At 39.1% G+C, this 26,334-nt stretch overlaps 1 protein-coding gene across 1 annotated transcript in view; it reads right to left on the reverse strand.

Annotated features, from left to right (window-relative positions):
• Positions 1–1,213: 1,213 nt before the first annotated feature.
• BIVM (basic, immunoglobulin-like variable motif containing) overlaps positions 1,214–26,334 on the reverse strand; it is a 42,149-nt gene continuing 17,028 nt past the window's right edge. The window contains exons 4-10 of the mRNA XM_044913512.1: positions 22,651–22,746; positions 21,919–22,023; positions 21,605–21,699; positions 7,617–7,749; positions 6,240–6,326; positions 3,524–3,620; positions 1,214–2,044 (exon numbers count right to left, since the gene is read on the reverse strand). Coding sequence (XP_044769447.1) covers positions 1,751–2,044; positions 3,524–3,620; positions 6,240–6,326; positions 7,617–7,749; positions 21,605–21,699; positions 21,919–22,023; positions 22,651–22,746 — 907 coding nt within the window. The 3' untranslated portion in view covers positions 1,214–1,750. The remainder of the gene's footprint in view (positions 2,045–3,523; positions 3,621–6,239; positions 6,327–7,616; positions 7,750–21,604; positions 21,700–21,918; positions 22,024–22,650; positions 22,747–26,334) is intronic.

Consider the following 26,334-nt stretch of genomic DNA (forward strand, 5'->3'; position numbering starts at 1 on the left):
TCTCTGTGTCTCAAATGAATAAATAAAACCTTAAAAAAAATTATTTATGGCCAATAGGCAATCTCTATAAACTCATCCTTAGGTGTCACTGTATTCTTTATGTTGCATTTGTCTCCTTTCCTCTTCATTCTTCCTATCCACCTCTTCTCTGAAATGTTTCATTGAACTCTATGAAATTGCTGATATTCAACTATATTTGACCTACAAAAATGACAACTTCGTTTGGTTCAAGCTAATATAACTAAATTTTCTATTTCCTATTATAAAGTCTTATAGGAATCTAAAATTATAGTCATAATGTATATTGTTTCATTGATTATAAGTCTGATACAAGACAGTTTCTTATAATATACTACTTAGGCGCAACTGTCGCATACTTCAAACAGAATTCCAAGGGTACTCCCTACCTAAAACAAAGGTTCAAAACATTCACATTATTAAAAGTAGAAAACAAAACTTTATTTGATGAAAACTTCTTAAAAGTTTCAGTGTGAAGTAACAAAATCAACAACCTACAAATCTCTTTCAGTCCTTTGCATTTCACGCAAAATATTCTCTTCAGAAAAATGACCATTTCATAATATATATCCCTCTCTGTAGGCTAGGCGTGTCTGAATGGATAAATGGATATAAAATTCAAAAGAGAAGAAAATGAAAATATTTTAAAAATAAAAATCTGAACCCTTTCCTTGAGGTGTATTGCAATGTGGTTACCAACATATTCAGCACCTTGTAATAATCAAGTTACTGATTTGAGTCATGGAACAGCCCCTGAAAAGAAAGAACAAGTCATAGGTTGGAAGCAGAAAAATTGACATCAACTAGAGAGGAGCTCAAATATATGAAATCCACTCTTTCTGAACTATTTTAACACTCACTTCAAACAGCTAATTGTACAGATTTTTAAAAGCAGCTCAGAATTGGGAATATGGATATTTCCCTAATGCATCTTTAATGCTGTTAACAACATAGGACTCCACACTGAGAAGCTAATCAAATATCAGAAGATCTCATTTCACAGATTACCTCAGATGTAGAAACTTTGGATCCCACTTGTTCTTTTATTCTATCCCAAAACAAGGTTCATTGGATAGTAAGATACCAAGTCAAAAAAGTCAAGAATATCCTGAATCAATGCACCAGTAGAAAAGATGAGTTTCTTGAGTCTTCTCTTTTGCCTCTTTTTGAGGATCCTGAGAAAGTTAGTCAGGAAACAAATGAGGCAGGCAGATACTGCTTACAAGTAAAAGAATTCTAGATTCACTAAATAATTTTAAATGAGCTTTAACCATGAGAGGAAACTAGAAATCAACAGCCCCAATTGTGTTTAAAAGGGCAAATGGTGCCTTACATCTTGAGTTTAGGAATAAAACTATCTGCAGCAAATGTCTGGTGATTAAGTCATAAGAAATAATTTCATGCTTAAGTATTGCAAATCATGATGCTATTAAGTGAATTTGTGTTTGATCTGCTTATATGCAATTTATTGGATTTTGTGAAATGTTTTCATACTCTTAACTTTAAAAGGACAGTAATCTGTGCTTATCCACTTATATATCTGAAATCACCCATCATAATCATATACAAGCTTATTTACTGGAGAACTACAAGGTTATGTTGTACCATATGTATCTTGTACCACAAAATCTGTTCCTGTTTAGGGTAGACTTAATAAAACTTCTACTGTCTTAATGCAGTATTGTATAGACCAGTCATGTGTGTAACACAAGATGTTCGGTGCCCAGCATGGTCAGTCATTCCCGTCATAATCACTATAACCCTGGTAGCCACTGTTCCTTCTCTCATGGATACTGGACATCTTTTTCCATGCCAAGTCCTGATGGAAACTAGCACTGAAAGACCGGCCCAGACGCCCATGATGCTTCTTGGAGATATTATCTTCGCTCTCCGATTTAGCAATTCCCTGGGCATGTGTTGGAGGTTGTGATTCTTGTCTCATGGTTCCAAATGGAAAGTTCCAAAGGCCAAATCTCTGCCAATTAAGTCTCTGGAATGCTATGATGCAATGCAAATTCCCCCCAACCTGAGAAGAAGAAAAAGTTGGATTAAAAAAATAAAAGGACTTATGCTAAAACATTTCACTATAATAGTGTGGGTTCCATGGGGTGCCTGGGTGGCTCAGTCGTTAAGCATCTGCCTTCGGCTCAGGTCAGGATCCCAGGGTCCTGGGATCGAGCCCCGCATCGGGCCCCCTGCTCAGCGGGAAGCCCGCTTCTCCCTCTCCCACTCCCCCTGCTTGTGTTCCCTCTCTCGCTGTGTCTCTCTCTGTCAAATAAATAAATAAAATCTTTAAAAAAAAATGTGGGTTCCTATAAATTCCCTTATTTTCCCTCCTTCACCTGCCTCAAAACAGACATCATCAGATTGCCTTACCCTGTATCTTTCTTGACCAGCTGCCTTTACAAAAATATAACAGTGCCCACAGGAGCCAAAACACCTTCCCCCCATATGCCTCTCCACCAGTCACACACACTGTAACTTCCCCATTTGCCTAATCCAAACTCCAAGATTTGGGGTGCCTAGATGACTCAGTCAGTTAAGCGTCAACTCTTGATTTCAGCTCAGGTCATGATCTCGGTTGTGAGATCGAGCCCCACGTCTGGCTCTGTACTCAGTGCAGTCTACTTGGGATTCTCTCCCCCTCTGTCCCTCTGCCTCCTCCCCCACTCACTCTCACACTTGCTCACTTTCAAATAAATAAATAAATAAATATCTTCAAACACCAAGATAATTCCTCTTCCTATCTCCCATACGTTCTTGCTGTTAGTAGGATCATATCAGTGGGATGTCAATCCACAGAACCTACCTTTCCCTAAGAACTTCCCCCAGCCACCTTGTGCACACATGGCTCTGCTTCATGGCCACAGTTCATTGTGCTCAGGAGTGAACACCTGACCCAAGCTGGGCCAAAACTATGGAACTGGGCCAGAAGCAGGTGAGTCTCAGTCTAGACTGCTCATCTGAAAGGGAGATGTAAGTTGCAGTTCCTGATCTTTAGGAAGTAAATAATCAGATAAGAATAGCATACAACTCCCAAAAGAATGAGACAGATTAGGGGCGCCTAGGTGGCTCAGTCATTAAGCATCTGCCTTCGGCTCAGGTCATATGATCTCAGGGTCCTGGGATCAAGCCCTGCATTGGGCCCCCTGCTCAGCAGGAAGCCTGCTTCTCCCTCTCCCACTCCCCCTGCTTGTGTTCCCTCTCTTGCTGTGTCTCTCTCTGTCAAAAAATAAATAAAATCTTAAAAATAAAAAAGAATGAGACAGATTAGCTACTTGGCCCCTGCTAACATTCTTTTAGTTGATACCAGTCCCTTATGAATCCAGGCTATAGTCTTTGCCTTTTCATTCTAAAGATACCCTTGTGTCCTGAAAGTAATTTTCACTTTTCTATCTAAGATAATCTAAAGTGGATTTCTATTATTTACAACCTAAAGCGTGCTGAGTAGAATACTGTATTTTGGCTGGTTGGGAAATATCTTCAAATACTATTGTGTTCTTACCTTCTTTGTTTTTCGGTACTGCAGCCCCCTCTCCAAGTGTCGGATATCTAGATATTCTGGATTTTGAGTGTTGAGATCAGTAACAATATCTGCCCATCTATAGTGAAAGAGAAAGGATAAAGCACACTTTTAAGTACAAAATACCATTGTAATGGAATGTTTTTAAAAGATGTTATTTATTAATCTATTTATTTATTTATTAGAGAGAGAGAGAGCACACGAGTGGGGGGAGAGACAAGCAGACTCTGTGCTGAGCCCAATGCAGGGCTAGATCTCACAACCCCAAGATCACGGCCTGAGCTAAAATGAAGAGTTGGACGCTCAACCCACTGAGACACCCAGGCGCCCCTGTAATGGAACTTTTCACATGAGCAATTTGCTACAATATTACCATGACAGTAATTCTCTTATATCAAGATTGTTCCACCTGCTAAGCTTTAATTCTTTTTTTATGACATTTTTATGTATAACCAACTATGGCCAACATTCTCAGTTTTAAAAGGGTTACTTTCACAAAGAAATACATATGTATCAACCTGTTACATGCCATCCTACAGGCTAGAGTAGAAACAGTCCATATTTCCTTTTTAATTAAAGTCAAGTTTTCAAAAGATTTAAAAGTTACGTGAGGGCGCCTGGGTGGCTCAGTCGATTGGGTGTTGACTCTTAGTTTCGGCTCAGGTCATGATCTCCTGGTTGGGAGACGGAGCCCCGCCTCCAGCTCCACATTCAGCTTAGTGGGGAGCCCCTCTCCCTCCACCCTTCCCTTCCACTCCCACATGCTCATGCTTTCTCTCTCTCTCTCTCCCTTCCTCTCTGAAATAAATCTTTTTTTAAAAAAAGTTAATGTGCATTTATTCACAGACAACATGATTGATTGTATAGAAAATCCAAAGCAATTACAAATTACTTTGGATTATAAAACTACTAAAATTAATGTGTTTGATAAAGATGCAGTATTCAAGGCCTATATATATAAATAAATTATATTTTATTTTTGTACACTACTAGAAAATAATTAGGAAGTGAAATTTTTTAAAGGAAAGTGCCAAAAGATGCAAACTTCCAGTTATAAGTACTAGGGATATAATGTACAACATGGTGACTGTAGCAAACACTGCTCTATGATATATAGGGAAGTTGGTAAGAGAGTAGATCCTAAGAGTTCTCATCACAAGGAGGATTTTTGGTTAACTAAACCTATTGTGGTCATCATTTCACAATATATGTAAATCAAACCATCATGCTGTACACCGTAAACTTATATAATGATATGTGCCAGTTATTTCTCAATAAAACTAGAAAATAGACAAATTTTTTAAAACAAATTTTTTAAAAACCAATTTACAATACCATTAAAACACTTCGGGATCTGTACAGCATGGTGACTATAGTTAATAACATTGTATTGTATACTTGAAATTTGCTGAAAAAGTAGATCTTAAGTGTTCTCACCACACACACACAAAAGGTATCTACGTGAGCTGATGGATATGTTAATTAACACTTGATTGTGGTAATCATTTCACAAAATATATGTCAAATCAGTACATGGTACACTTTAAATATATACAGTTGTATATGTGCATTATACCTCAATAAAGCTGGGAAAATAAAAAAAATTTAAGTAAAAAAAGGAATAACAATATCAAATATTGGTGAAGATATGAAGAACAACTGGACTCTCCATACAATGCTGGTGGGAGTGTAAAAAAATGGTACAAACCCACAGGAGAACGTCCTCCCAGTTTCTTAAATACACATCCATCCTATGATCAGCAATTCCACTCCTAGGTATTTACCCAAGAGAAACAAAACATATAAACATGTCCTCAAAAAACTTGCACAAGAAAATGCGGCATATCCATACGGCAGAAAATTATTTGACCATATAAAGGAATGTAATTTGGTCCAAGCTACAACACACGTGAACGTTGAAAACATTATTCTAAGTGAAAAAAGAAAACAGACACAAAACGCCACAAGTTTTATGATTCCATTTATATGAAATGTCCATATTAGGCAAATGCACAGACAAAGAAAGTACATCAGGGGCTGGGGGGAGGGGGCTCGGGAGTGACTGCTAATTGGTATGAGGTTTCTTTTGGGGGTGATGAAAATGTCCTGGAATTAGGTCATGGGGACTGATGTTCAACTCTAAATACACTAAAATCCACTGAGCATTTTTTACATTTTTAAAGGGTGTACTTTATGGTATGTGAATTTTATTTCAATGAAGCCGTTACTCAAAATTTTTTTAAAGACATGTACATTAATGTTCCCAACAGCTTTACCCACAATAGACCACACTCAAAACAATCCAAATGGTCATCAACAGGAAAACAGATAACAAACTGTAGTATACTTACAGTACCTAATACCACTCGGCAATAAAAAAAGAAGCATGACATGCATGACAGTGGATGAATCTCACAAGGCCAGACAAGAAAGAATATTGTATGACTTCACTGACATGACTTTCAAGGACATGCAAAGCAATTCCACAGTGATAGAACAGAGACTGTCTCTGGGGACTGACAGGAAAAGAGAATGAGGGTACTTTCAATGCAATGAAAATCTTCCATATCTTGATTGGGGTGGTGATTACACAGGTGTATTCAGTTTCCAAAATCCACCTAATTATACAATCAAGATCTGTGCATTTCACTATGTGTAAATCTTACCTAAATTAAAGAGAAAGGGGAAATTAACATACTTTTTACAGTGAATAGCAGGATGTTTTCTACTTGATTCTCCAATTAAGATCCAATATTCTACTTCTTGTGGTGAGAGGGGGCCCCTGCTAAATATAAAATACATTCATAGTAAGCTTAATAAAGGCCATTCACTCCTTTGAAAATATTGCCTCAACTATGTTAATAAAAGATATACTAAAGTTTATTCAAATATGACATTCATTAATGCTAGAATAGATACTGGAGTATAGGCTTGAACAAATTTCTTAAGGCCATTAAAGAGAATCACGCTTAGTTCTTAATCCCTATTATAAAATACAGGACTAAAAAAAAATGAAATATATACCACCTCTCTCAGCATCTAAAAAGAAGAAAAACATCCTAGCATGCTACCAGCATTCTCCAACTAATCCTCTCCTTTCACTGTGTATTTAAAAAGTTTCAAAACGCATCCTAAAAATAAAACCCTAAAGTATACCGATGCCCTAATCCCACCTCTGGAAACTAATTCAAGTAAATCTTGAATAGAGCGAGGGGAGGGATTAGCCCAGCTGTAAAGGCATCTCAGGCTATTGTTAGGTACAGGTGGAGGTAGAGAACTCTCCCCTAATGGGTACAAAGTAGGAGGACCTACTGTGTCACGTTTTATATTGGATAGATGTCTGGAGTAAGGTGAAGTTGCAGAATGAAACCACAGAAGAAACAACATACCTCACCTCCAGAGCAAAGAATAAAACATTTCAGGATTTGGAGAGATCAAGTAGTTTCCCCCTTGCTCCTCATTCACAAAAATACAATGTCCAGCTTCCTGATTCTCCCAGGTCTCAGGATCCTGTCCCAGGACCCCGCTACCCCACAGCACCTTGAGAGGGACTCACGCTGTATGGCCTCCAGCCTCAAAGAACCCATCCCACCCCCAGATGCCTGAGTCATGCTCTCCCTGCCTGACCCTCAGGTTTTACTGAAAGAGCAATTGCTACCCCTTCCTTCTCCTCAAGTACCAAGGCCACTCACCCGGGACAAAGGGGGAACACTGATAAATTCCACATTTTTCACCATGAGAAAAGAAGATGCTGTTTAATGTACTCAGTTGGGACAATTTTTTTATATTAGACTCCATAATTCATTTTTCCATGTGGGACAGTGGATGAAAACACCATGACATAAGATGGGACGTCCTATGCAACCATTTTATAATAAACGTAAGAGTGATTTTTCAAACGTGTTTCCCTTCATGAGTCTGAACAACAGTATCAAAGTGGATAATGTAAAAGCACAACTAACCAAAAGCAATTCTGCAAAAGAATTAGCTAAAATATTAAAGAATAGTCTAACTTGAAAAAAAATAACACACATTTTCTTGGCGAATTATCCACATAAAATATGTAAATGCTTACCTGAATGCTTTATTAGCTTTAACAGGGGTTGCTTCAAAGCCAATTGGACAAAAATAATGATTTTGGCAATGATAGATATAAGCCAGCGATTCATCTTTCAATCCATGAGTTAACTTCGACAAGGCCCCTGAAGCTACATAAAAGAAAAGCAAACAAACTGAGGGACCATAAAGCACTGTAGATGCTTTACACAAACAACTAGTTAAGGACTGAAAGACATTACTTGGAACGCACCGACACTGCTGAGGAAAAGTGAGAAACTACTGACAGATACAAAAACTATTAATACATTTACTTTCAGTTTTACCCTTTCGACTGAAATTCAGATAAACTGAACCGCAAACTAAAGACCTGAACGGTGCCCTTGCTTAGCAAAACCTTCTAGGGGCACCTGGGTGGCTCAGTCGTTAAGCGTCTGCCTTCAGCTCAGGTCATGATCCCAGGGTCCTGGGATCGAGCCCCGCATCGGGCTCCCCGCTCTGCAGGAAGCCTGCTTCTCCCTCTCTCACTGTTTCTCTCTCTGTCAAATAAATAAATAAAATCTTAAAAAAAACACCTTCTAATAGCACATCCTCATCTACAAAATTTAATTACCACATAAAACCCAATACCTCGTGTAAACAACAATGGTTTCAACTTTCCTAGTTGTGCACATCTGTCACTGGAAATTTCTAAATAGACATGCCCATTAGAAGCATTTTTGTTTACAGACTATATAGACTACTGTACTAATATGACTTTGTAAAAGATACACAAAAGGTAAGAATTTTTTAATTAAATTAAAATACTGGCATTCTAGTATGTTCTTCCCATTCCACAGCGGTCATCTTGCACAGCTCCGGTGATATGTACACTGATGCTGATGGGTAAATGTAAACTCCAGATAAGACACAAACCTCCAAAATGCAAACTTTTCCCCACAACACACACTTTAGTCTTTCTACAAAAGCTACCCAGACTAGAGGGACAGCTTTCATACGCCAAGTGATAAGAACATCTCTCAGACAGGCTGGTCATACCACAGAATCCTCTTACAACCATTCTTCCTTTTATATTTCCTACAGCTCTGTTAGTTGTGAAGTCATTTCAAAAGTCTTACCATAAGCAGTAAGTTTTTACCAGCACTCAATACTTAAAGCCATTAACTGAGGTTTCGTTAACTTGCATCTCCTGGAAGAAACTAAATTATTAATGAACAAATAGCCCGTTAAAACTGGAAATCCTAAAAATAGGTGAAGTCGATGAAAGGTGGCAATTTATGGTTTCCCTGATTGACTTTCTGGCCACTGACATAGCTGAAGACCTCTAAGAACAGCAGGTCAAAGCTAACGCAGCAGGACGCCACTGCACCCCTGTACACACAATTTGTGAGCTGCACGGGGACAATAATATTTCTAGCTTCAATCCGTTCTCCAAGGCTTCATCTAGGTCTTTCCCATAGATTTCTACTTCATGGCCTACCACCAGGGCATATCTGCATGGCACGGTGAACTTTTCCACTAAAATTTCTATTTCAAAATGACAAGTGATAAATCTTTCTGCAGCTTTTGGTTGACTTCCCTTGGCAATTTAAAAACTAACATCCAGGGTACCTGGGTGGCTCAGTCGATTGGGTGTCTGCCTTCAGTTTGGGTTGTGATTCCGGGGTCCTGGGATCAAGTCCCGCATCAGGCTTCCTGCTCTGCCGGGAGCCTGCTTCTCCGTCTGCCTCTACCCCTCTCTCTCTCTTTCTGTCTCTCATGAATAAATAAAGAAAATCTTAAAAAAAAAACTAACATCAAGGGCAGTTCTAATGAATGCTCAACAGAACTAAAATTCAGAAGAGGGTCTTATGTCATTACCATAGTTGAACGTCATTATAGATAGGTTCCAGGATCGTGAGCAAATGTAAATGTATGCATTTGGACTCCTAACAAATTCAATAATTACAAAAGATGGTTATACACATAACTGGTTTAGAAAAAACTCTTAAAATCTTTTTTGAAATTGTGAAAATGTCAAATAGAAAGTTTTCCCAAATAACTAAAACTTTAAAAATAACTAAAACTTATAATAAAAGGGATTTTTATTATAGCTTTTTAATGGATATCTTTAAGTATTTCATATTTTCCTTCTTTGAAGTCAAATGTAAAGCAAAACACCTGACTTCGTTAGTGTGGCTGTGAAGAATGATGACTCTAATGTCCTGGACTATACTCAAGATTTCAGGAGCATATGTGATAGGTAAGAAAATTTGCTCTCATTATCCTCATTATCCTTCACATCTTTTTGTCTGCTGCAAACACTCTTTGACCATGTCCTTTTTTCTAGAAGACATGAGGTGGGGGGTTTTTTTCTATAGAGTAACAATTATGGGCTTAGTGCTAGTCAGGGATGTTCCTGCTCCTTACTTCAAGGTTCTGGTTGATTCAGATTAGGGATTAGCAAACCTTTTCTTCAAGGGCCAGAGAGTAAATATTTGAGGTTTGTGGGTCATGAGCACTCCTCACACTCGTCACCTCTGCCTTTGTAGCATGAAGCAGCCATAGGCAATGTGTAAGCAAATGGTTATGACTGTGTTCCAATCAAACTTGGTTTACAAAAAGGACTGTAATTTGATGACCTCTAATTTAAAAATAATTTTCAAACTTTTTTGGACATGGAACCCTTCTTTTTTTTAAAAAAAAAAGATTTTATTTATTTATTTGACAGAGAGAGACACAGCGAGAGAGGGAACACAAGCAGGGGGAGTGGGAGAGAGAGAGAAGCAGGCTTCCCACAGAGCAGGGAGCCCGATGTGGGGCTCGATCCCAGGACCCTGGGATCATGACCTGAGCCAAAGGCAGATGCTTAATGACTGAGCCCCCCCGGCGCCCCCACGGACCCTTCTGTAAGGAAAGTTGACATGGCAGGCTAGTGCATTTAAAGGCTAAAAGCAGAGTTGCTGTGGCCAAAAAGGAGGTAGGGAATCTGGATGCCCAGTCCTCTCCCCTCTCAGCACCAAAGTACTGCCATAGAATTCCCATGGCTCAACTGAGCGCAATTTGAAAATCACTGAATTTCCTATCAATGGAAGACCCAGCTCTTGATAGAAAGACTACAGCAATAGTTCTCAAGCTCGACACACAGGGCTTGTTAAACAACTGATTGCTGGTACCCACCCCCAGAGTGTGTGACCCAGTAGGTCTGGAGTGGGGACCAAGAACTTGCATATCTAACAAGAACTTGCATGTCTAACAAGTTAGCAGGTGATGCTGCTATTGGTCCAAGGATCACATTCTGAGACTTGGTCTAGAATTAATGGAAAATTCCATTTAACTCAATACAGTAAACAATTTGTGAGCACCTACTAACTATACCAGGAACTGCAGGAAAACAAGAGGCAAGTAATGCATAGTACCTCGACCTGCCCTCCTAGGGAAGATAAAACAAGTATTATTACATTATTATTTACTATAGAGTGGAATAAGACAGTGCCACAGAAAAGGGATATAATTCAAAGGAGGAAGAGCACATCAGGTTTGAAGAATCAAGAAGGGTGCCATTCAAGACAGAACTTAATGAAGTGGTAGGATTTCAACAATCCAGACAGAGGAAAGGCCAGGAGGAGAAACAAAATCCTTGCAGGGGAGGGATGTAATCAGGGAACAGCAGGTGGTCTAGTTTAGAATACAAGGTATGACAGCATAGCTAATCCTACCGTAGGGCACCCCCAGAATTTCAGGACAAGGTCAGAAAAAGATCACCCTCTGAAATAAAAGACAGTAAATACAATATTTAATACATTAAGGTGGTCATCCAAGGAAGAACTTCTAGGCAGGAGAAGACACAAAAATGTGTTACTGATAGAAATGAAATTCAGCATGATGTTCAGCCTAAGCCAGAGTATTTCTAAAAAATCCAAAACCTACATGACAAAGCAACCACTTCCAACTCCAGGGCCTGATCTGTATGGCACATAAGAAGGAGAAAAGAACTATGAGAACCAGCTGGACTGCTCTACAGTGAGGAAGAACATACTTCCCGAGCGGCCAACGAGAGAATTCGGGTCCCTTTGGTTATGTATTTCTCACTCTAAGTGAATATATAAACTTTCTGGTATTCTCTGAGTCTGTTTAGTGCAAGTTTGTTCTATAGAGCCTGATCATCTATAGGAAAACTACAGAGAACTCTGGAAGAATTCATCACAATTATTTTATACCTTCAAAGACAAGAACCAGATTCTTTAATCCAGAAACATAACATTATCCTGCAAGGTTCTTCCTCCCTTGACATCTTTTAAATGCAGCTGGTCCGTGGAGGACAGCAGTGGAAGGCCAGTCTGCATTGGCTTTGAACGATGCTAAGGATTTTATGCTTTAAACAAGCACTGGAGCGCTCCTAAAGTAGATGGGTCTATTAACACCGCACGCTGAAAAGTGCCGTGGTGTCTAATAAGAATTGGGAGAAAGCAGCGGATGAGGAAAACAGAATATTAATGCCTAGTCCACCTGAGACGTGCTAAGGCACAGTGGTAAGCTCCTAACAGTGGCCACAGTGAGAGTATATATGAGTCACATCGGGAAAGGGTAGAGGTAGCTGTTCTCGGTTAAGCAAAACTAAGAAGTTATAATACATACCAGAATAAAAATGAAATACATGAACATTAGTATAATTGTTAAGCTAGCTGATTAAAAAAAAATTAATCTAGGGGCACCAGAATCACTCAGTCAATTAAACATCTGCCTTTGGCTTAGGTCAGGATCCCAGGGTCCTGGGATTGAGCCCCATGTCTGGTTCCCTGGAGAGTCTGCTTGTCCCTCTCCCTTTGCCCCTCCCCCCCCCCACTGGTGAACTCTCTCTCTCAGAGAAATAAATAAAAATCTTTTAAAAAATAAAAAAAATTAGACTTTCCTGGCACAAATGTTGGTGGCTAAGTGAACCAACAGTTTTTTTTTGTGTTTTTTTTTTAAGATTTTATTTATCTATTTGACAGAGAGAGACAAAGAGAGAGGGAACACCTCAGGGCGAGTGGGAGAGGGAGAAGCAGGCTTCCCGCGGAGCAGGGAGCCCGATGTGGGGCTCGATCCCAGGGCCCTGGGATCATGACCTGAGCCGAAGGCAGACGCTTAATGACTGAGCCACCCAGGTGCCCCTGAACCAAAAGTTTTAAGTTACCTGAATAATAATAATAGCAATAATTATATTACGTTATGTTATATTATATTATATTTTATTAAGTGAACCAATAGTTTGAATTAGTTGTTGACCACTTACCACACAAACTTTTATTATGAATAATTACAACTCTGAATAAAATACTTCTACTCATATTAACAGTTAATCTGTTAATTTCACCAAAACCCCTGCATTTTGCTTTTATTCCTGAGTGAGCTCGGTTTCCATTTACTGAGGGCCCCCTGGAAATGAGCATGTCAGCAAGCACTGGGGAGTTACAAAGTCGAAGAAGCCTAGTACCCAGGAAAACAGGCCTAATAATTCTTTAAAAATAATTGAAACAAAAAGAATATGCATCTCAAAGTGTTTTTCAAGTGAATAGCAACAAGGGACAATGGTTTTCACTACCGAACATCCCAGAAACAAATGAGAAAAGCCTATTTCTCAACTCTTTCTTCCACAGAAGGAGAACAGGAAGGTCTTTTGCTTGACACTGTACCACTCCTCCCTCTGAACACGGTCAGAAGTTCAAGGGCAGCCCCTGCAAGGTCATGGGTCGCCATATACGGACTCAGGGCTATTGAAAGATGTCCCTATGATCAAGGAGCTGGGTGCACACACTGAAAAGATGAAACATAAGGCTGCAGAGGCCAAATGCCAAACAACAGATGCAAATGATCAGTCTTGTACGAAGAGGAAGTGGCACGGGAAGCGGCAGGGGGAGCTTCAGTGATAGAGCAGGGTTTACACAGGACAACTGATTACTGAGGAGGAAGACAAGAAAAGGCCAGCGTGGGAAGCAGATCAATCATCCTTCAGGAAATACGCACAGAAAAAGACAAAGTCAGGAGTCAAGTATTGTAACAGGGAAAATGAAAACAGAAAGAAAACTGGGAAAATATATTATTAAAATTCATTTGAAGAAATGGCAGCAACCCGCCCCCCTGCCAAGGAAAGGGGGTTGGGGCAGGGGAACAGGTGAATGAGTAGTTTATTCCATTCCTCAGTGAAAAAGACCTGGCGGATATTGGAGGAAATGTGAACATATGGATAAAAAAGTCCATAGGGCCTAGGGCCACACAGCCTAGATTATTAGGGACACTGGTGAATCTACACATCAAATCATTAAGTTAAAAAAGTTATGAAGGTGGGGCGCCCAGGTGGCTCTGTCGTTAAGTGTCTGCCTTCGGCTCAGGTCATGATCCCAGGGTCCTGGGATCTTCTCCTAGGATCTCCTGGGATCTTCTCCCTCCCCCACTCCCCCTGCTTGTGTTCCCTTTCTCGCTGTGTCTCCCTCTGTCAAATAAATACATAAAATCTTTAAAAAAAGTCATGAAGGACTACTAGGCTATTAGGAAATAAAAAAAATACAAACCCTGAAAAGATCTGCAAATGAGAGAGTTTCTAATAAAAGTAGGGAATAAAATCTTAAAGTTGGACGGGACATTTGGACAAAACGAATTTAAAATTCCAGAACAGCAGTTCCTAAATCAACTGTCTCCAGGGCCCTATTAGTATTTTCCCACATTCCATTAATAAGTAACTACATTCTCTTACTTTGGGAATTCGTTTAAATTTACATAACTGATGCTTCTGCTATGCCAGATTTTCTTTGATACCATATTCTTTCTGATACCATATTTCCTTTCATATTATAATTTCAGGGTCTTGGTGATTCCCCTGATTTCCTTTGATTTTAGTGACCCTTCTCTGCATAGGTCCTGCCCCTCTATCCAGATGCTGCTGATAGTAATACAACAAAAATCCATGAACTTCTCTGATGAAATCCTCTTCAGGCTGGTAAGCAATAGGACAAGCAAGTAACGGATTCATGAGTCTTAGGCTCGTGTCTCCAGGGCCCCACTCACAACGCAGTCTTGGGACAGCAGCCCGAGAACTGTATCACAGTACTTTTCCACGTCTCGGACACATACGTGTGACATTCTCTCCATCGATTATTGCATTATTTATAGAAAAGTTCTGCCAATCGCTGCTGTAGGTTAATGATTCTCAGCGTGGACACATCCAAGTGGTTACACAAGACCCCTTGGGGCACAGACACAAAATATTAGAATATTTACTTTTCTTTATTGTCACACTAAAAAACCAATTAAGTTTTACTAATATTTATTCTATGGATTGAGCATGCATGTCACGGAAGTTCACATGTCACACACGCGCAGTCGTCAGAGAAGGGTGGGAGTCCCACAGGGCGGGGCCGGGGGGGGGGTAGTCCCACGGGGCAGGGGGCTCACATCACTAATTACTGTGCCAAGACACCCTTGCTCATCCACTTGCTTCCAGCAAACTTCCATCTTCAGTGTAAATTTTATAAGACCTTTAATGAAGAGAATCATTATTATACTTTGTAATATACTGGAGAACCATTAAATCTTTGCGGCCAGAAAAACATTCTATTTATCTTGTGAAAATGTTATGATAAAATCAAGGTCTGGGGCGCCTGGCTGGCTCAGTCAGTTAGGCACCTGCCTTCAGCTCCGGTCATGATCTCAGGGTCCTGCGATCAAGCCGCGCATTGGGCTCCCCACTCAGTAGGGAGTCTGCTGGTCCCTCTCCATCTCCTTGTGCCCCTCCCCCTGCTCATGCTATTCCTCTGTCTCTCAAATAAATAAATAAAATCTTTAAAAAAATAAATAAAAATAAAATAAAGGTCTTCTAAAAAGTATCCATTTTCTTTCATAAAAATGTCCCAAACCCACTGACTAAATAATGACATTCCAGTAACACTGATACCAATAGCAGTCATCCTGGCAGATACTTTTTTAATGAGAAAAATATGTGAGACACCTGGGTGGCTCAGTCGGTTGAGCATCTGCCTTCGGCTCAGGTCATGATCTTGGGGTCCTGGGATCGAGCCCCGTCAGGCTCCCGGCTTCTCGCCCTCTCTCATTATCTCTGTTGCTATCTCTGTCTCTCTCTCTAATAAATAAATAAATAAAATCTTAAAAAAAAATCTGAAATCAAACAAAACCCTTGTGCTAAGGAGACATGGAGCATTTTGGGGAAAAAAAATGTTTAGTAATGTTTCTATCAGTATATAATTTTGTTGCTGAAAATGATGTACATTAATTATAAAAAATATTAACCATATAATAGCTCTAAAATGTACTAGGAGCATTAAAAGAACACAACACTGGGACCCACAGAAAAACAAGTGGTTAGGTTTGAAATCTGAAATCAGGCAGACTAGGTCTGAGGCCTGAATCTACCACTCACTAGAGGTGCAACCCTGTTCAGCTTACTGAACTTTCCATGTCTGTTTCCCCATCAGGGAAGGGGGAATGATACATCTGTACAGGATTGCTACAGAATTAAAGCAAGGAAGTCTGCACAGTGCCTAGCACACTATACACCTGCTAAAAGATGGTTTTACTAGTATAAAATTAATTTTTAAAACTGAGAAGTAGGAATGTATAGTAAAATGTATGAAAATGCCCTTACATTTAAATGAAATTACCTGGGGCACCTGGGTGGCTCAGTCAGTTAAGCCTCCAACTCTATTTCAGCTCAGGTCACAATCTCAGGGTCCTCGAAATCAAGCTCAGCAGCTGGCTCCATGCTCAGCAAGGAGTCTGCTAGACCCTCTTCCCCTGCTACTCGCCCCACTCACAAGCTCACGCACTCTCTCTTTCTCTCTCTCTCTCTCAAATAAAGAAATAAATAATCTTTAAAAAAAAAAAAGAAATTACCCTCAAAAGTTAATATCATATGAACAAGATGACAGTGGTCAATATGATATATAATATGATCATGGTAATGATGAGTATCTTGTTTTACAGACTGATATCATAAGCTAGCATCACCATAAACTAAAATACAGACCTGGCTAGGATAAAAATCTAGAACCAACATAATTAATATTATTTTCCTTTAATTTGAAGAAATAAAGTATAAGATGTCTCTTTCCTAGAACAAAACATATATACATTCTTAGGAAATGTGTCATGGGGCTAACAGGCAGAAATTATTAAATATTAGTAAAAAGTACATTAAGGAATCACCAGGGTTACCAAAGATGCTCCTTACTTGTCAATGCTGATTAAAAACAAACAAACAAACAAAAAAAAAAAACCAGACCAAATACCTTAAAACCCCAAAACTGTATAAAACATTCAGTATTAAAGCAGGAATAATTAATATACCAAATGAAAGTCAAGCCACTAATCTGAATGATACAGTTTACGGAAAACTCTCTATATATCCATAACTGGTACTGATATGGAAAACAAAGGCAAAAGAAATGTAGCTTAAACTAAAATCTCCTTACAGCTTGCAGCCCATTGATAGACACCTGAAACATGCAGAGCGTGACCTTCCTCAAGGAACCCGTGGCCGCCTTAGTGCCTTCAAGTTTAAAAGGAACCTTATCTTGGCAGCATCTGGCCCTCATGGTCCTGAAAGCCTTGCTTCCAGATTCCTTGGAGATTGGCGCTATCCCTAACCCCCATTAATTAAAAAGTATACAATCAGTCACTCCTCACAATCCCAATATAGCTCTCTCTGCCCACAGGTCCCATCCCATGAATAGGGAAGGCGTGAAGGTCTAGGCAGGAGAGACAGGAGGCCCCTGACTAGGCTCCGGAACTATTCCTGGCAGGAGACACTGAGACAGAGAAGAACAAGAGATAAGGGAACAAACCAAGGTTGCAGAAGAATGTCAAGGCCACAAGCTTTCCAGTCAGTTCTCAATAGAAGACTGCCAGTAAAAGCCCATGGTGACAACCCATTCAGGACCCCTCTCACTCTGGAGAGTTTTTTTCTTTCCTTTCTGCTCTCACCTTCACTTAATAAACTTTCACTTGACTTCACCCTTTTGTGTCACAAGATTCATTCTTCTACTCCGTGAGACAAGAACCCTGCGATCCTGCAACAGTACCACTGCTAATTAAATTGTGCTTGGTTTAGTTCCTATATGCATATCTACAAATAAATCTGTTTTAAAGAGATAGACGTTGATCGTAATACATAAGTTTAATCACAGAAAGATTCATAGCATTCACAGTATATTGTCGTCTAAAGAATTCTGAGTTTAGGATTGTTCCATTCAACAGAACATAAATGTGAAAATAAACACAAATACATAAAGTTTTTAAACTGATCCATCAGTTTTTCTTCCTGGGGATACAGAGACCCTAAATAGCCCTGCCAATGACATAACAAACATACTGGATAAAATATTAAAAAGATCTGTTAAAATACATAACTGAAGAATTTCCAGAGACTAAAAAATAAATAAAAGTAGAGGTCCTATGAAGGCCTTTGTCCTGAGGGTTTCTGCTAAACCCCATAAAAGGTAAAGTTCTACTCTGATGGCTGCAGGAGGTCTGCAGGAAATAAGGCTGGGGGGGGGGGGGGCGCGGGTGGGCAGAATGGAGCGGGAAGGAAACCAAAATATGCCTGTCACCCAAAATATGCCTCTCTGACATAAAAATTATTTTGAGCTGAAGGCAATTAAGAAGCCGCAAATGCAGGAAAAGCTCTCTCAACCCTCCCCCTCCCTACCTAAAGGCAGGATGTAAATTCTCCTTTTACCGGAGACAGACTCTTAGCCCAGAGATGGCACCAGAGGAATCTGCAAACAAACCTTACTCCATTAGTTCCCTCCCACATAAGTAACCTTCCCTGGGATGCCCTGGGCTCCCCAAATAGCCTCCTTTTGTCCCGTCACTTCTCTACAAATGTATTGTTCTTTGTTGCAGATGCTAAGTAAGCCATTCTAAGCCACCAGGCTGAGTTACTTTTCACTGAGGTTTCTCCCACATGAAGTGCGCCGTACGTGTTAATAAACTTGCTCATCTGTCTTTTTGCTACATGTCCCAGCTGAAAACCTAAGATGGGTAGAGGTAAAGTTTTGCCTTCCCTTGCAAGAGGACAAGAGGAGAGAACCCATGCAAAGCTAGAACAACAGAGGCAGTAAAGAGGGGAACCAGAAATAAAGTGACCACGTGGAACAGAGACCAGAGAAATGTGCCGGTCTAAAGTTTGGATTGATGGTGCAGCCAAGATTCCCTCCAAGAATTCAAAATCATAAACCAGTTCAGAATGATGCTATCTGTATCATCAAAAAAAATCTTCAATTAGAGAGTTTAAATAAAAATTGTCCCAGTTCTCCAGGAAATGGGCAAAACTAAATGCAAATCTTCTCTCAAGATTCTTAAATTCAAACCAAGCCCCAAACCCTGCCACAAAAGTAGATCCAAATAAACAGATTACAGTTTTAAAAAATTAAACACAAAAAGAAACACAACATCTCAAGTGAAATCCAAAAGAAACAAGAGAAAGTAGAATCAGACAAATTTTAGATATTAGATCAAATACAGGGAAAAAAAGGTTTATTGTATTTGAAAAAAAATAATAAAGGGGGCTTGAAATTATAAGAAACAAGAGACTTTAAAAAATAAAATGGGGAGGGGTGCCTGGGTGGCTCAGTCATTAAGCGTCTGGATGGCCCATGTCATGATCCCAGGGTCCTGGGATCGAGCCCCGCATCAGGCTCCCTGCTCGGCGGGAAGCCTGCTTCTCCCTCCCCCACTCCCCCTGCTTGTGTTCCCTCTCTCTGTCTCTCTCTCTCTGTCAAATAAATAAATTAAATCTTTTTTAAAAAAGATAAAAAAATAAAAAATAAAATAAAATAGGGAAGGTGAAATGTGTGAAGGTGGTTAAAGGCACAAACTTCCAGTTATAAAATAAGCCAGATATGGGGATATAATGTACAACATGGAGACTGTGGCTAATAATGCTGTATTTTATAGTTGAAAGTTGTAAAGTAAGTAAAGCTTGACAGTCCTCATCACAAGAAAAAAAATCTGTAACTACATGTGGTGACAGGTGTGAGATACACCCATTGTGGTGGTCATTTTGCAATGTATACAACAGCAAATCATTATTATGTTACATATCTGAAACTAATGTCATGTTATATGCCAACCATACCTCAAGTTTAAAAAAAAATTTTAAGATTTGAAAAAGAACTAGGTATTTTTGGAATGAAAAACATGACTGAATTTTTTTTTTAAACTGAAATTCAGTGGACAATTTTCTTTAAAAAAAAAAAAAAGCAAACTAAACACAGTGGAAGAGAAAATTAACAACCTGGAAAGTATATCCTTTGTTAGTTTTTGGTTTTTGTTTTTGTTTTTTTTTTAAGATTTTATTTATTTATTTGAGAGAGAGAATGAGATAGAACATGAGAGGGGGGAGGGTCAAAGGGAGAAGCAGACTCCCTGCTGAACAGGGAGCCTGATGTGGGACTTGATCCCGGGACTCCAGGATCATGACCTGAGCCGAAGGCAGTCGCTTAACCAACTGAGCCACCCAGGCGCCCCCTTTGTTAGTTTTTAACTGTCTGACCAATTCCTGAGGAAGTGTGTTGAGTCTCACCAGGAACAGAAAAGAAAAAAAAAAAAACACACACACACCATTCATTTAAAGCTGTTTTTTTCCACAGGGACAGGCTCTCTGCAAATGCACAGAATTCAGGGAGTAAGAATAAAAGCTAACATTTACTGAGTCCTTACTCTGTGTCAGACAAGGGGCTAGGCATATAACAAATATGTCTCTTTTTATCTTCACAGTGACCCTATGGGATTGGTACAAATACGGAAAGACAAAGGTCTACACTGGACTCAGTAAGTGGTCCTAAATGCCTTGTTCAAGGTCACAGAACCAGCATGTATAGAAACCAACACCTGTCAACTCCCAAGTGTGCCTGACTCATAACCAACTTGATATTCCTGCTACAGGTCAACAGGCTATATCCTACTCTCTGTTCAGTCCTTCACCTTGGTAAACCACGTACCCTCTTTAACCAGACTGGTTAAGTTCCTCAGAGCCCTCTTCTCTACTAGGCCTCCACCTCAGACTTCTGTGTCCATCCTTGGTTAGTCCAGTTTTAGCAAGAATCCTGCTAAGCCAGTTTAAGGAGACTCTGTCACCCTTAATACCTGATCAGTTTCCTCATGCCCCACTCTTGATGTCTAAGCCTGTAGCCTGCCATTGTCCTGCCTACCATAAGAATCCTCTCAGACCAGTTAGCAAGGATTGCCCTAAACCCCCCTTCATGCCCCCTTATAGTAACCTCCCATCCACTCACTTTGCTAATTGGCTATAAATCCCAGTAGTCTTTGTTGTACTCAGGGTTGAATCCCATCTCTGCTCCCATTATAATAATCCACTACAATAGTCTTGAATAAAACCTCCATTACCATTTTAACAAGTGTCAAATAATTTTTTTCCTTAACTATATTATAATTTTCTAATCAGTAAAGTCAAAAGGCTATGATGAAATGTGAAAGATGGAAATTGTCAAATATAACAAGCATATAACTAAAACAGTCCTGAAGATCAATTCCATTACTCTCTGTTACAGCCAAGACTATTCTGTAATAGAACTCTGTCACTTTCAAAGACCATTGTGCTGTTGTTAGATGTTACTATGCAGACCTACCATCAGATATTCTAAAATCCTGGCATTCTTTTTTAGGAAGAGGAACTGCAAATTCCATGTTGCTTCCTGAAAGAGTTTTACCAGCACACACACACACACACACACACACACACACACACACACACACACACCCCATAGGCCCAAACAATACAAGCAATGCATTAAAGTAGTGTTTAGGACATACTTTAAAATTCTAAAAGTTCCACATGCAAAGATGAGAAGAGCTAAAAATATTCACCCATGTTATGAAAAGTACCTTACAGATTTCTATTAAGATTTCCCCCTTGGATAAAGACATATAAAAATAATAGACTGTGTTTAATAGATGTGTTTAAGACAGATCCTAAGGCGTGTGTGTGTAAAAATCTTCTATATGCTTACTTACCAGTTTCTCCAGCTGTTTTGTTCTTCCCATGAGGCTTATATAGAACATATGAGCATCCTTTTACGTGGAAGTGGTCATTAATTTGTCTAAACCATCTGAAAATGACAAGAAAGTTTGCTCATAGCAACAGTTCCATAGCACAGATGGCACTATTCCCATTCCAGCAAAATTCGGGCAGCACCCAAGTTTGGTGTATCTACCAAAGGCTGGGGCCCAGCAGCTGGAAACATGGTTTTACTATCAACACACATCTACAGCACTGTTATTTCGCAGAACTAGAAATAAGGTATTGTCTGTAAGCGAGGACTTCATACCTCATAAGTGTTGTATTTCCAGTGAAAGGACCGAACCTAATATCTTCAAATGGGGGTTGAAAGCCCAAAATACGTAAAGCTTCTTCTTGGGTAATAGGTGGAAGACTACAAAAGAAACATTACCTTTCATTTTACAATTCCAGTCATATGCAAATATAACCTGCCTCAATGTTCATATGTCCGTCTGATTTGCAAACAATTTTAGTAATACAGTTGACCCTTGAACAACATGGGTTTAAACCACACAGGTCCACTTATACACAGATAATTTTTTTTTATAAATACAATGCAGTACTTTAAATGCATTCTCTTCCTTATGACACTCTTAACATTTTTTCTCTAGCTTACTTTATTGTAAGAATACAGTATATAATACATACACACACAAGGTATGTATTCATCTACTGTTTATGTTATTGGTAAGGCTTGTGGTCAACAGTAGGCCATGAGTCATTAAGTTTTTGGGGAGTCAAAAGTTATATGTGGATTTGAGACTGCCCTAACCCCTGTGTTTTTCAAGGGTCAACTATATGCTTAATAGTTATTTTGTCACAAATAATGCATGCTTATTATTTTTAGCTAAAGGCTTATAACAAAATGCAGCAATTTTTTTCTTGATGTATGAAAAACTTATTCTTAAAACTCTTCAATTACAGAAAAAGTGTATTGCTTTTTACTAAAAAACTTCTGAATTTGGAATTTAGGGATACCAATAAATTAATAAATACTTACTTTCCAGCTCCCATTGTGCTATATAAAAAATTCCAACACGAAATTAATGAGGAGATACCACAAGAAGTCTTATATTGTGGTCGGCTTATGCAGTACCTAAGAAAACAAAAGACTGTTTTCTCCACTTGAATGAATATAAAATGTGGATACAGAAATATAATATTCATGGCAACTAAATGTGTTAGCATAATGAAAACTTTACTCATATAAGCCAATGTCAAATCTTTACTCAAAATATTTTTATATTTATTAAGTATATTGTAAATGCCTAACAACAATAAACCATCCAGTTTAATAAAGTTAGCTAAGTTTAACTAACCACAGATGTTATCTAAACCAATGGAAAAGAAATAATAATATATAAATGTAGGCACCAACTACTAAAATTTCAGTGTAAGCTCCTAATTGAGCTGCATACATGATTATTTGCAACTTCAAAAATACTGGAGAAATGAAACAAAGCACTGTCCCCATGTATCAGTTTTTCAGATTCTTCAACTCAGACTAAAAAACAATTTATCACCGACTATGTCCAACTAAAAACCCTTGGGTGAGAAGCAATGGTTCCATTGTCCCAGAGAATTTTAAAGTGTAACACAAAATCCTTCCATGGCACAATTTCATTGCACTGAGTAATCAAGACAATTTCCCAAATTGTCACGTGTCAAGAGAAGTGACTGCAGCTAATGTGAACAGAGGAGAAAAGAAGCAGACTATTCAATCAGAAAAAAAAGAAATAGTATTGGCTTTCAAATTACTTTTTCCCAACTGCTTTCTTTTTTTTTTAGATTTTATTTTTTTTAAGGAATCTCTACACCAAATGCGGGGCTCAAACTCACAACCCCAAGATGAAGAGTCACACACTCTATGGACTAAGCCAGCCAGGTGCACCTCCCAACTGCTTTCTAATGAAGGTGCTCACAGTGGCCAAAGCAAAAAGGAGAAATAAGACTTAGCACTAAACACAGTTTTAGTCTTACCTTAAAATTAATTACAAAAAGAAAAATTACAGATACATGTATGTATATTCATATATGTCCATATAATATGCATAATGGTGCCTCTACAAATCAACAGGCTGAACTAGAACCTTTAAGACTAAGATACAAAAGATGCTTATGGTCGCTTAACTATATGGTTATTATGTAGCCACATAATACACGAATTGTTATGGACTGACCTACACCTCCCTAAAAAGAGTTGAAGTCCTAACCACAGGTGCCTATGAATGCAACCTTACTTGGAAACAGGGTCTTTGCAGATGGAATTGCGTTAAGAGGAGGTCACACTGGAGTAGGGGTGGGCCCTTAATCCAAGATGACCAGTGTCCTTATAAAAAGAGAAGAAGGACACACAGAGAGGAGAATGCCTGCCGGACGAAGACCCAGACACATAGTGGGGGGGAAACACAGATGGAGGCAGAAGTGTCGAAGCAGCAAGCCTAGGAATGCCAAGGGCTGCCAACAAAGCACTGGGAGTTAGAATGAAGCAAAAAATTCTATCCCACGGCTTTCAAAGGGAATGTGGCCTTGGCAACACCTTGACTTCAGACTTCCAACCTCCAGAACTATGAGACGGTTTCTGTTGTTTTAAGCCACCCGGTTTATGGCTCTTTGTTATGGTAGCCCTAGGAAACTCACACACTAATCATCCTCCAGGAAAGACTACAAACTGGTTTACATCCACAAAAGAAAAAACCAATGAACACATTAAGAATGATTTTGTTTATATCTATTTGCAAGGCTGTTTAAAAACGAACTCCTACCCACAGAAATGATCCTGGCCTGAGAGTGTTGGCATTATAGAGCTCTCATTTCAAACTCGGAAGCTAACTTCCCTAAGCTCAGGTATTCATAGCTCCACCAACATTCTGTTCTGCGACTAAATTGCCTATAAATGGACTTAGTAGTCAACATGACTTGTTTCCTACTGCTTTCCATTCCTTTCTTTACCCCCAATATCTTGGGTGATTTACATTCCTTGTTGAATGGCTAAGAGCTCATGGGTTTTGTTGGCACTGAATTCTCACATGATTTGGGAGTCTGTTGCTTCCACACTTGAATGACAATGTGAATGTGACATCTGGGTGACTTTTTCTCTCCTGAGAAACATGACTCCCCTGTAGCCTGGCAGCCAGTGCTGCCATGGTGAAGACCAAGACCAAAGGGATAATTTCCCTTTGTATAACTGTTTTTGCACCTGGGCGCCCAGGACTCCTTATGCTTGAATTTCAGTAACTCCGCTAGAACATGCCTTGGTGCTCATCAATCTGTACTGACTTTCCTTTCCTGGGACACAATTTACCCTTTCAAATCTGCAGACTCTAGCCTTTCCTCATTTGGGGAATATTCCTTCCAGTTGTGTCTTCAAATTATTTTTTTTTTCTATTTGCTCTCATCTCTTCCTCAAGAATACCAGTTAGTACTATTTGGAGCCTCTGTCTGTTATCGGTATTTATCTGTTTGTTTTTTTTTTTAAGATTTTATTTCTAAATAAACTCAAACTCAAAACCTCAGGATCAAGGGTCACACACTCCACCAACTGAGCCAGCCAGGAGCCCCAATATTTATCTGTTCTTTCATCATTTTTATGTCTTTGTTATTTTCCATGTGAGTTTTGTGCGATTGCCTCACACTGGCTCACCATTGACTTGATTATGTTTTTCATTGGGTTGGGTTTTTTTTTTTCCTTGCTTCAAATGTGGTTTTCACCTCTACAATGACTTTTTTTTTTTCTCCACTTCTTTCCAAGGGCCTGTCAATTATTTCCTTCTGTTGTCATACAATCTCTTCTTTGACTTCATTTTGAGAAGTGTGTAAATTACAACTCTTTTGATAAGGAGGGCTTATTCTGAATTTTAACTTTACTTCCTAGACTAACTCTCCCAAAGATGTATATACCTCCTGCAGTTGTCCCTGTTTTTGCTTATTTGCAACTTTTATATACATGTATCAAGTTGCTTCCTCTATGATTTTACTCATCCTTGAATAGAGCCGATTATCACTGAAGAGTTGTCTGCTATCTTCGACTCTCCACTGTCAAACCTGCCCCCCATTTTTGTTTGTTTTTTTTTATAATTTTGGTAGAAACACAACATAAAATTTACCATCTTAACCATTTTTAAGGGTACAGTTGAGTAATGTTAGCTATATTCATATTGTTGTGAAAGAGATCTCTAGAACTTTTTCATCTTTCAAGACTGAAACTCTACACCCACTGGACAACACCCTTTTCCCCCTCCCCTCAGCCTCTGACAACCTCCACTCTACTTTCTATTTTTATGAGTTTGACTACTTTACACATCACATAAATGGAATCTACAGTATTTATCTTTTTGTCACTGGCAACCACCATTCTACGTTCTGTCTCTATGATTTTGACCACTCTTAAGTACCAAGTGAATCACATATTATTGGTCTTTTTGTGTCGGCTTATTTCATCAAGCATAATGTCCTTCCTCAAAGTTCATCTATGTTGTAGCATGCGTCAGAATTCCTTCTATTTTAAGGCAGAATAATATTCCATTCTAGGTACATAGCACATTTTCTTTATTCCTTTATCAATGAACACTTGGGCTGCTTCCCCCTCTCAGCTATTGTGAATAATGCTGCAATGAACGTAGTATGCAAATATCTCTTCACGATCCTGCTTTCAATTCTTTTGGATATATACCCAGAATTGGGA

This window comes from Neomonachus schauinslandi, chromosome 3 (genome assembly GCF_002201575.2).
Source record: "Neomonachus schauinslandi chromosome 3, ASM220157v2, whole genome shotgun sequence".
Classification (NCBI taxonomy): Eukaryota; Metazoa; Chordata; class Mammalia; order Carnivora; family Phocidae; genus Neomonachus; species Neomonachus schauinslandi.